Genomic DNA, 10963 nt, shown 5'->3' on the forward strand with positions numbered 1-10963 from the left:
ATTTCTCCTTTGCAAATGGCTCTGCTGAATTTCGTTTTTTCTTTCCCTGCCTCTGTCGTTCTGCTGCTTTTTCTGCTGCTTTTGGCATCTTTCTATTTGCCGGCTCTCTTTCAAAAATCATCTTTAAAGTTGCCGCCCGGCCCTTTGCCGCTTCCCATCATCGGACACCTGCATTTGCTCGATTTTAAAAGGCAGGACAAGTCCCTGCTGAAGGTAGGAGAGAGAGAGAGAGAGAGAGAGAGAGAGAGAGACAAGGAGGGCTGACAGTTTCGGCTAACGGTTCCCTGGTGCAAATTCCAGATTTTCCCCAAGTCTTGTTAGGATGATTTTTTTTTTTTTTCTAGGATGCCTTGTTTTAAACCGATGGATTCCACAGTGCCCTGCCAGAATGCAGAATATGAATTCTGTTTAGGTTTGTTCAAAGTTTGCTTGAGCTATTGGTTAAGTTGTGCGAAACAAAGCAGGTGTGTGTACGTGCGTGATTCGTATGTGTATTTCATTCGACTCTGACTTTGAACTTCCTTAGAAATGAATGCCTTGCTTGCATTCTTGGGCTTGCATTATTATTATTATTATTATTATTATTTATTATTATTATTATTATTATTATTATTATTATTATTATTATTATTATTATTATTATTATTATTATTATTATTATTATTACCTTGATTTTCATCTTAGGAACAGTTATGAGAGATGCAAATTCTGCTAGTACAAATACCAATGAATACACCGCAGCTTAACAAAAACGTTGAGAATTCTTCTCTTGCACCCAAAATTTGCAATGGTGCTCCTTGCAATACTACTGACTTTGATGGCAGCTTAGGATGGGTGTTGTAGTCTACAACTTCTGTAGGGTGCCAGAACAGGAATGGAGGGATTTTTTTTTGAGGCTGGAGCTGCAGGAGAGAATTCTCTTTTGAGCTCAGCTGGATCTATTAATGTTAGGTCGGGTGTTCTGGACTGACTGGGCCAATGTAGCCATGGGACGTGTTAATACATATTTATTAACCCAAGTGAACCTGTTTGCGCTTAAGGAGAAGGAGTGGATATCATGCTTAGGAGCTGGAATCAAATAATCACAATTGTTCTAAAGTTCAGCCACTCAAGGCAGGTGGGTCACTGTAAATTACAAGCTTTAGAGTATTTACTTCTGAAAGATGTTGGCGAGGGTGTGGTTTTGCAAGCGTGTGGGTCTGTGTGCATTACACACAGAGATACACACACACACACTCACGCAGACAGAGTTGGCCATGAGCAGACCTCACCTTTAGCCCGATCCCCTAGTTTTATTAACCACAATGGGAATAAGCAAACTTGTTGGTTTGAGCACGAGGCTGGCAAATCGTTGAACCTTTAATTAGTCAGAATCTGAAAAAGCCCATTTCTGTCTCCAGTTGCCATTGGATAATAAACCTTGCCAATCTGTCTAAAATCAAGCCAAAGCACCCAAGATTCGATGGGGTCTGTCCTGATATTTATTTGATAGACCCCCCCCCTCATCCCCAAGGCAGATTTGGCTATCATATCGTGACCGCTATTTCTTAATTTCTGAGAGTTTGTGTCCATGGCCCGGTAAGACATGGGCAGGCTCATCAAAGGGTGTCAATAAACATCTTTATTCTGGTTGGTCATTCAGTCAGCCAGCTGTTTAGACTGGATTTGACATTTTTGTCCACCTGTCGAGTCCTTCCCAAGGACCTGGGAGAGGCAGATGTGGATGTTTGAGGGCGTTGTAAGTCTCATTGCAGGACGTAAGCTGTTCCAAGCAAAGCTGCCTTTTTGTCAATGCAGATGATGTTCAGGTGGTGCTCCAGATGTTTTAGGATTGCACCCAAGGCGCCTATGACTATTGGGACTACCTTTGCTTTCTTTCGCCACAGTCATTCCATTTCTATTGGCTTCTCTTTCAGCTTGCGAAAAAATACGGGCCCGTCTTTACCCTGTATTTCGGATTCAAGAAAGTGGTGGTGCTGACGGGCTACGAAGCAGTGAAGGACGCTCTTGTGAACTTCACCGAGGAATTTGTGGACAGGCCTTCCATACCTATATTTGAGCAAATTCAACATGGAAATGGTAAACCCTTGCGCGCGCCTCCCCCAAATAAAGAAAACTAAAATAAGATGTAACTTCAAAACTGGTTATCCCAAACTCATTTGTTGGTGGAAATCAGCATGGCATTGCTAACCATTTGTGAACCTTTGAAGAACCTCAATAGATGAAGAATCCTGAACATCTCTAGGCAGGGTGATACGTTAGGGGGGAAACAGATAATAGGCAGATGGAATCTGTCCAGAAAGTTTGGCTGTTTCAATAACAGGACTTGGCATTGTACTTTGTCGTCTTTAATCCTCCATGTAGCTCTAGGAAATAAGTTCTTTGTGGACTTTGGTGCTTTCTTAGCTGGGTTATTTACTTGCAAACATTTTTGGAGTCTGTATGCCTAAATTTCTTATACTCCAGAAAGTAGCTGTAGGAGAAGAGCAGGCAGAGCTGGGGGTGGAGTTAAACATGTCATCAGCTTAGACTCCTTAAGTTGCCACAAGTGATCAAAATCCAACTACTCTTGAGTTCCATTGATCCTTATCTGGTGCCAGTTGAGTATTGAATGTTAGTTGATTAAATTCTCGTCTATAGGCTTGAATAAATCTTCTATGCTGCGACTTAATGGATGGCCCTGATCCTTTGCCCTTGACAGCAACTTTAGAATATAAACCGCTCTTCTTCAATCGTATCTTCTGTCTTCCCCCACAGGGGTTTTCTTCTCCACTGGAGAGCTATGGAGGACTACCCGAAGATTTACGGTGTCCACCATGCGCAACCTTGGGATGGGGAAAAAACACATTGAGGAATGCATCACCGAAGAGCTAAGTTTTCTGATAGAGAATATTAACTCTTTCGAAGGTGAGTTCAGAAAAGGGGAGAGCAATTCCCCTTGAATTGCAAAAGACCTCGCAAAAACCAATCCTTGTTCTGGGCACAGACCAGAGTCTTCTTTAACAAGAGTTATTGACACGAAAAGGATAATTACAAGAATTTCCACAACGAAACGATTTCTTATTAAGAACTTAAATTTCTCTTCTTGGATACCGTTTCCTCCAGCTTGGCAACTTTAAGATGGGCGGACTTCAACTTCCAGAATTCTCCAGCCAGCATGGGGAATTCTGGGAGTTGAAGTCCACGCACCTTAAGGCTGCCGAAGTGGAGCGATACCAAGTTGTCAGAGCAAAGCCTTCATAATTCTAATTGTGCTTTTATGTCAACTGGAGAATAGGTGGGGCCCTTTAGTGTTGACGGATGAGCTTGCAGGTGTCTCTTTACGAAGCAGGCCCTCAACTCCTTAACAAGCGCTGAGAATTGGCCCATACAGGTCATGGGATAATGGAAAAAGGTCCAGGCAGAGAAAGGTTGTATACATTTTTTCACAGTGCCCTAAAACACCAATGCTTTTGTGTTTGGGTGTGTGTGTACGTATGTGTGTGTAGTTCTCTACCAAATTGACAACTGCAAGATTAAACTATCCCCTTAGTGCAGGGGTAGGCAACCTTGGCTCTTTTATGACTCATGGACTTCAACTCCCAGAATTGAATAGCATAGCTGACTCAGGAATTCTGGGAGTTGAAGTCCATGAGTCATAAAAGAGCCGAGGTTGCCTACCCCTGCCTTAGTGGTTACCCAGCCTGCTGAAATTCTCCTGGTGCCATTTTGCTCTGCAACAATCTACACTCATCCACACCGCTGTGACTAATGATTTTGACCTAGCTGCAGTTTTTAAAAAACGGACTCGCTCTTTTCTTTCATTATCCTTTTCTGCTTCTTCCCTCAGAAGCACCTTGCGAATAACAATGCAGCAAAAGCAGTAGTTAAATAACTTTAAAAAATAAAAAGCAAACGCCTTTTTATTCTTGTCCTCTAGCAATGCCTAAGCTGAATGATCAGATTCGAGGGAGCCTGAAAAGGTCCCGATGGGGTACACACAAACCCCAATGGACATGATTGATCAATGGGACAGATGTGACCAGAATAACAGGCTTGGAAGGGACCTTGGAGGTCTTCTAGTCCAACCCCCTGCTCAGGCAGGAAACCCTATACCATTCCAAACAAACGGCTGTCCAGTCTCTTCCTGCACCAGTGGTGGGATTCAGGCAGTTTGCACCAGTTTGGCAAAACCGGTAACTACTTTTTTGTTGCCCAGGCCCAGAACGGACTTCCGGAAGCGGCATCCACACAGAGAACCGGTTGTTCACCTATTTGAATCCCACCATTGTCTTGCACCCACAGCTTCTGGAGGTGAGCCATTCCACCGATATTAGTGACCCTCTCTTTTTAACTCTGAAGGTGAGCCTTTCAACCTGACGACTTTCAACGCGGCTGCGACCAACATCACTTTTGTTCTGCTGTTTGGGGAACGGTTTGAGTACAACCACCCGACTTTTCTCACTCTTCAGAGACTCATAGATGAAGTGATGTGTCTTCTTGGGTCCCCCGCTTTACACGTAAGCTGGCTTGCCTCTGCCACTTCTTTTTCTTTTTCCTTTCCCTTATTGTTCCTATTCATTTCGAGGGAAAATAAATTGCTTTGAACCAGTGGTTCTCAAGCTTCCTAATGCCGCGACCCTTTAATACAGTTCCTCATGTTGTGGTGACCCCCAACCATAAAATTATTTTCGTTGCTACTTCATAACTGTAATTTTGCTACTGTTATGAATCGTAATGTAAATATCTGATATGCAGGATATATTTTCACTGTTAGAAATTGAACATAAATTCTATTCTATTCTATTCTACTCTACTCTACTCTACTCTACTCTATTCTACTCTCTTCCATATTGTCTATTCTATTCTCTCTTCCATATTGTCTGTTTAAACTTTGGGCATTAAAGAATATTTGGGGAAGATGGATTGAGGGTGAAAGAGAATGGAGAACGTAATGGCCACGTACTGAATGGAGCGAAAGACAAAACACAAGGAATAACAGTGGGGGGGGGGGGGAAGACTAGAAAAAGTTAGAAAAAATTATTAGAATGAGTTAGAATCAGCAAAAGTCTGGCATCTGCAAATTCTGGATCTTAATGGTGTCCTTTGCAAAGCAGAGATTTATTATACTCGATCTTTCTTATCCTTCTCCTTTTCCTTCTTTTGCTTCTCACTAGCTGTTCAACTTCTACCCATTCCTGGGTTTTCTCTTCAGTGTTCACAAGACTTTGCTTCGGAAGATCGAAGAGGTCCGAGTGATTATCAGAGATTACATCAAGAGTAGCAGACAAGATCTCAACGGCAATAGCTTCAGGAGCTACACAGAAGCTTTAGTCTTCAAGCAGCAACAGGTATGCCCAGCGCAAGTAACAAAGCTAAGAAACAGGGTGTGGGCATCTGGGTGCCATCCAAAAAATGAAGATGGCAGCCACATGATGTGCATCACCCATAGTAACCATGGTGACTACCATCTTAGCTTTGTTGATATCAGACCTCTGAACAACAGAGGAAGACAGAGTAGACCCAACATCTTCCCTTTGTTGGAACTAGGAATGTCTAGGCTAACAAAAGAAGGACTAAGGGGGACATGATAGAAGTCTTGCAATATTTGTCATGGAGAAGAGAGATCAACTTATTCTCCAAAGCCCCCGAAGGCAGGACGAGAAGCAACAGATGGAAACATATCAAGGATAAAAGCAACCTAGAACTAAGGAGAAACTTCCTGACAGTTAGAACAATCAATCAGGGAAAGGATTTGCCTCCAGAAGTTGTGGGTGGAGCAGAGGTTTTGTGCCCATAACATCCATCGTGTCCCCTCCTTGTCCTCTCACCCCTACTTTGTGCCCTTTCCTAGGACATGAACAAAAGGCAGAACCTCTTCCACGAAGATAATTTAATTGCGTCCATTCTGGATCTCGTCATGGCTGGGACAGAGACCACCGCCACGACTCTGCAGTGGGCTGTCTTGCTGGCCATGAGGTATCCGGAGATGCAAAGTGAGTTGTTGTTTTCTGTTGATGTTGTGGTTTCCACCCTTCTGCTACGCATAGGTGTAAGGGTTGTGTGCTCAAGGTGGGCTGGATTCACAAAGTCCATGCTTTCAATTCTTCAGGTGGAAAGTCCATGCTTTCAAAACTCAAGTGGAAAAGAAAATTTCACGGGGAAATTAGAGCAGGTTTGTCTAGCTGCAAATTTAGTGGAACAGAATGGATTGAAACAAGCAAGCAAAAAAAGGGAGGGATGGAGGGGAAGGAAGGAAGGGGGAAGGGTAAGGAAAGGAAAGGAAAGGAAAGGAAAGGAAAGGAAAGGAAAGGAAAGGAAAGGAAAGGAAAGGAAAGATGGGATGGTAAAAGTCAGCAACCAGGAAACTGGCTTTAATAACTTAACCAGGTAACACCAATATATGAACCAGAACATCTTTGCATGTGAGAAGTGACACTTTCAGAAGTTTTGCAAGACTTTTCACAGCTCCGGACCCCTGCATAATCCCCCTCCCTCTAAATTAAGAAAAAGGGACCAAAATGCTTAGAACAAAACATGCATTATATAATTCTCTTGCCTGTTAATGACAAGCAAAACAAGAGTACAGGGAGATATTAAAATAGGGGTGCTCAGACCTTTTAAAAAAAGACCAATCATGTAGAAACAGGTTGGAATGAAGTCTGGATGATGGAGGACAAGGAGGAACGGCATGAAATTTAAACGGATAGATTTGTTTTGCCCGGCCTGAACGGTGTTTGGTTCCCTTTCTTGCTCGTCTGGCTTCAGAGAAGGTCCAGGAGGAGATCGGGCGAGTGGTGAAGCCGGGTCACTGGGCCACTTACGAAGACCGACGCCACATGCCTTTCACCAACGCGGTGATCCACGAGGTCCAGCGTTTCATCACCCTCCTGCCCCACGTCCCTCGAAGCACCTCCGTGGACACCCACTTCAGAGGCTACTTCCTCCCCAAGGTAACAGCCCCCAAATGTACAGGGAGCCCTCGACTTACGACCAAAACTTCCGTGGCTAAGCGAGACATTTGTTAAAGAGATTTTTGATCATGTGACCGTGGGAAAGCTGCAGTGGTCATAAGTGTGAAAAATGATCCTAAGTGCCTTTTTTTTTTCCAGTTGTGTTGTAGTCTTGAACAGTCACTAAACAAACTCTTGTAAGTTAAGGGTTTACTCCTGGCCCTGGATCTGAGGCTGCTAAAATTAATAGCAATAGCAGTGAGTCTTGTGTACCGCTTCACGGTGCTTTACAGCCCTCTCTAAGCGGTTTACAGAGTCAGCACATTTGCCCCCAACAATCTGGGTCCTCATTTTATTGACCTCGGAAGGAGGGAAGGCCGAGTCAACCTTGAGCCGGTCAGGATCGAACTCCTGGCAGTGGGCAGTGAATTAGCCTGTGACACTGCATTCTAACCCCTGCGCCACCAGGGCTCTTAATTAATCCAGTTTGATGGAAGAAGGTTTACCTAACTTTCCCCAGTCTGGATTCTTCAAAACAGATGGATTCCCCACATGATCCCGACTAAGAGATTTATCGTTTTTGTGCCTATGATTCGGTCTTGACTCCAGCCAGGTAGCTGAAAAAATGAGAGACAGCGGATAGGCTCTCATTCTGATCTTCTCCTTCCTGTCCTCCAGGGGACCATGGTCATCCCATCGCTGACCTCAGTCCTGCTTGACCAGAGCCAGTGGGAAACCCCCCACAAATTCAACCCCAACCACTTCCTTGACCCCAGTGGGAATTTCGTCAAGAAAGACGCCTTTGTGCCCTATTCTTTAGGTAATTAAGACCTTCTTGGAGTCTTTGAGCTTTGGGGGTCCAATAACTGCAGTGAAGGGACCCTGTTACCCCTAGCAGCTTTTCCTGCAAGGGTTGTGTTGCCATTGCACAAGAGTTGCATGTTGGGAAACTCTTCAGGACACTTTTTCCCAGACTGGAAGTTCCTCCTCCTCTTCCTCCTCCTTCTTCTTCCTCCTCCTCCTCCTCCTCCTCCTCCTCCTTCTTCTCCTTCTTCTTCTTCTCCTCCTCCTCCTCCTCCTTTCTTTTTCCTTCTCCCCCCTTCCTCTCCCTCTCCTTCTCCTCCTCCTCCATATCCTCCTCCTCCCTCTTTTTTTTCATAGGACGCAGGAACTGCATCGGTGAAAGTCTGGCCAAAATGGAGCTCTTCCTCTTCTTCACGGGCCTCCTGCAGAAATTCACTTTCCGGCCTCCGCCCGGGCTTACAGAAATGGACTTGGACCTGGAAGTCCCTAAGACGACGTTCACCCTAAGACCACAGCCGCAGCTGACGTGGGCCGTTCTCCGTGAGTGAAGCAAACGTGGCACGAGACGCAGGTGGGAAAGAAGGGGAAAAGACACTCCTATACAGACCATACACTCTGTGTGTGTGTGTTTGTGTGTGTATATAATCTGTATCTCTACATGTAGATCTTAGGACAGGGTTTCTCAATCTTGGCAGCTTTAAAAGCCTCCCTGCTCATGCGCTGGCTGGGGAATTCTGGGAGTTGAAGTTCACACATCTTAAACTTGCCAAGATGGAGAAACATAGCATAGCATAGCTTGCTAATTCCATAGCAAGCTAGATTTAACATTAAGCTAGACTCCAAAAGAGAAAGAGAGTGGAAAAAAATAGATATTAAAAAAAAACCCCAAATCCTTGGGGGCAAAATGATGTTTAACTTACTATATATATTCATGGATAAGCACATCTGCGAATAAGTTGACCCTCCAATCTTACCATATATATTCATGGATAAGCACATCTGCAAATAAGTTGCCCCTCCAATCTTTCACCAAACTATCACGAAGGATGAGACTGACCTTGTGAACTTCTAGGAAGCGTTTTACCTTTGGAGGGGAGAAGATTTACTGGTTTTAATCGAAACAGGCTGTTCTTATCATTGCAGCCTTTTTCTATTCTTCAGTATCTGACTGAGAGTCTCGACTGCCTCTCCATGGCTGGTCTGCATCATAGCAAACCCTTTTTTTTTTTTTTTTTTTGCAACTTTTCTTGACTTTTAGAGGCTAGCTCATCCTCGCGTTGCCTCTTCTCCATCTGACACACAGCGTTTCAAAACCAAAAGTGAGGCTTTTCATGAGAAGCATGCACATTGCTTTTTGTCGTGTTTGTATAACCCTGGCAACCTTTAAAATCAATTTATATATCTCTCCACCTAAGTTCTCATTCCTGATTTTGCTTTCTGATTGCCGGGAGCACATGGCAGGTGCCACAGTGGTGAGAAAGAACCAGCAATGCTCTAGTCAGGATGGGAAGAATTGTTATGTGTGATATCCTGCGATGCAAAGTTAGAACCATAAATCAGTGGAACCAATGGCTTGCCTCCAGAAGTTGTGGATGCTCCATCACTGGAGCTTTTGAAGAAGAGATTGGACAAACATTTGTCCGAAATGATGTAGGGTTTCCTGCTTGAGCAGGGGGTTGGACTAGAAGACCTCCAAGGTCCCTTCCAACTCTGTTAAGCTTAGGCAATTCTGCTTTCAGAGCCTTTTCATGGCTGATGCCTCACCAGCTTAAAAGCCAAGAAAATCCAAAGGGCAGGCTGTAAAATGGATAGATAAATATTTGTTGAAAAAAAGTGACCAAAACAAGAGCTGGAAAGGAATGATGTAGAATTGTAAAAGATAAGGATCAAAAGAGACAGTAGAGATCATTTTAAGCAAACATCCACCACCCCCTCCTTGCTCAGGATCGCAATCGCTGTTACCGAAAGCTAGATGGATAACCTGACCGATGGCCCCTCAATTTTTCTTTAAATATCTCCAGTGAAAGAGAATACACCACTTCCAGAAGTTTACTCCATGGTTGAAGACTTTTTACCATGAAAAAATGTTGGCTGACGTCTAGCGGAAATCTTCATCCTTGTAATTTAAGCTCTTTGTTTCTTGTGTTCCGTTTTAGAGAAGATACTTGCACCATCTCCCAAGTCAATCAAGCTTCCATCAGAATAGAGCTGGAAGGGACCTTGGAGGTCTTCTAGTCCAGCCCCGTGTTCAAGCAGTAGACCCTATCCCATTTCAGACAAATGCCTGTCCAGTCTCTTTTTCAAAGCCTCCAGTGATGGAGCACCCACAACTTCTGGAGGCAAGCTGTTCCACTGGTTAATTGTTATCACTGTTAGGAAGTTTCTCTTTAATTCCAGGTTGCTTCTCTTCTAGATTAGTTTCCAGAAAGGAAAGAAAGTGTTTTTTTTTAAATTTTCCCTCCTGCATAGATGCAGGTAAATAGATGGTTGGACCACTATTTTGCTCCTGGACTTACTAGGGGTAGTAGGGGGAATGGACAGGAGGAACAGCTACTCCCAGGGCAGTGGTCAGATAAGCAGGGCTTGAACCCAGAAACTAATTTGAGAAACTAATTTCAGATGACTCCTTCCCTAGTTCATCCCGGGATAAAAAGATGGAAAGGAAGGACATTCAGACTTGGAAATGTTTTCAACTCGATCCAATAAAACTCATCCTGACCTACAGATCGTTGGTTTCTCAGTCTGGCCTACCTAGTAGGGTTGACTCTAGGCAACACCATTACACATTAGAGCATGTTTTTCAACCTTAGCCATTCGAAGACGTGTGGACTTCAACTCCCAGAATTCCCCAGTCGGCCTTTATTGACTGCATCTGCAAGGACGGATTACCTAACACCTGCCTCTTGTCCCAGCATGTCTTGGCGTGAACCTAAAAGTTAGACTAGTGGGATCTGAGGCCTGATCCAGTCCTTGGGGACTTCTTACCTTCTTCAGAATCCATGACAAACTTTTCTCATTGAACTTATGAACTTAATTCTGTCTTCCAAGGGACCGTCCCTGATTGACCAGTGCAGTCAGAACAGCCCCAAGCAAACCATATATATATATGTATATGTATATAATGTTCTTCTTTTAAACATTCCCAAATGCCTTTCTATCAGTAACAGAGACTAATTCTTGTAAATGACTTTGGGAACTGGAACAAGCGTTGAAAACAGATTTTTGCC

The 10963-nt window shown here is 43.9% G+C and overlaps 1 protein-coding gene across 1 annotated transcript; it reads left to right on the forward strand.

The window, feature by feature from the left end:
* The first annotated feature begins 15 nt into the window (after nt 1-15).
* Nucleotides 16-8284, forward strand: LOC107291888 (cytochrome P450 2W1-like). Its single transcript, XM_029285035.1, has 9 exons — nt 16-213; nt 1917-2079; nt 2758-2907; nt 4342-4499; nt 5157-5330; nt 5834-5975; nt 6748-6932; nt 7611-7752; nt 8094-8284. Exons 1-9 carry the CDS (start codon nt 16-18, stop codon nt 8282-8284), a joined length of 1503 nt encoding a protein of 500 aa, XP_029140868.1.
* Nucleotides 8285-10963: the final 2679 nt, after the last annotated feature.

This window comes from Protobothrops mucrosquamatus, unplaced genomic scaffold, assembly GCF_001527695.2.
Source record: "Protobothrops mucrosquamatus isolate PMUCROS unplaced genomic scaffold, P.Mucros_1.0 scaffold1217, whole genome shotgun sequence".
In the NCBI taxonomy this organism is placed as follows: Eukaryota; Metazoa; Chordata; class Lepidosauria; order Squamata; family Viperidae; genus Protobothrops; species Protobothrops mucrosquamatus.

Coding starts and splice junctions, on each gene's coding strand:
- LOC107291888 (XM_029285035.1), top strand. CDS start 16: ATGGCTCTGCTGAATTTCGTTTTTTCTTTCCCTGCCTCTGTCGTTCTG. Junction 2,908..4,341: donor GAATATTAACTCTTTCGAAG/GTGAGTTCAGAA, acceptor TTAACTCTGAAG/GTGAGCCTTTCAACCTGACG. Junction 6,933..7,610: donor GAGGCTACTTCCTCCCCAAG/GTAACAGCCCCC, acceptor CCTGTCCTCCAG/GGGACCATGGTCATCCCATC.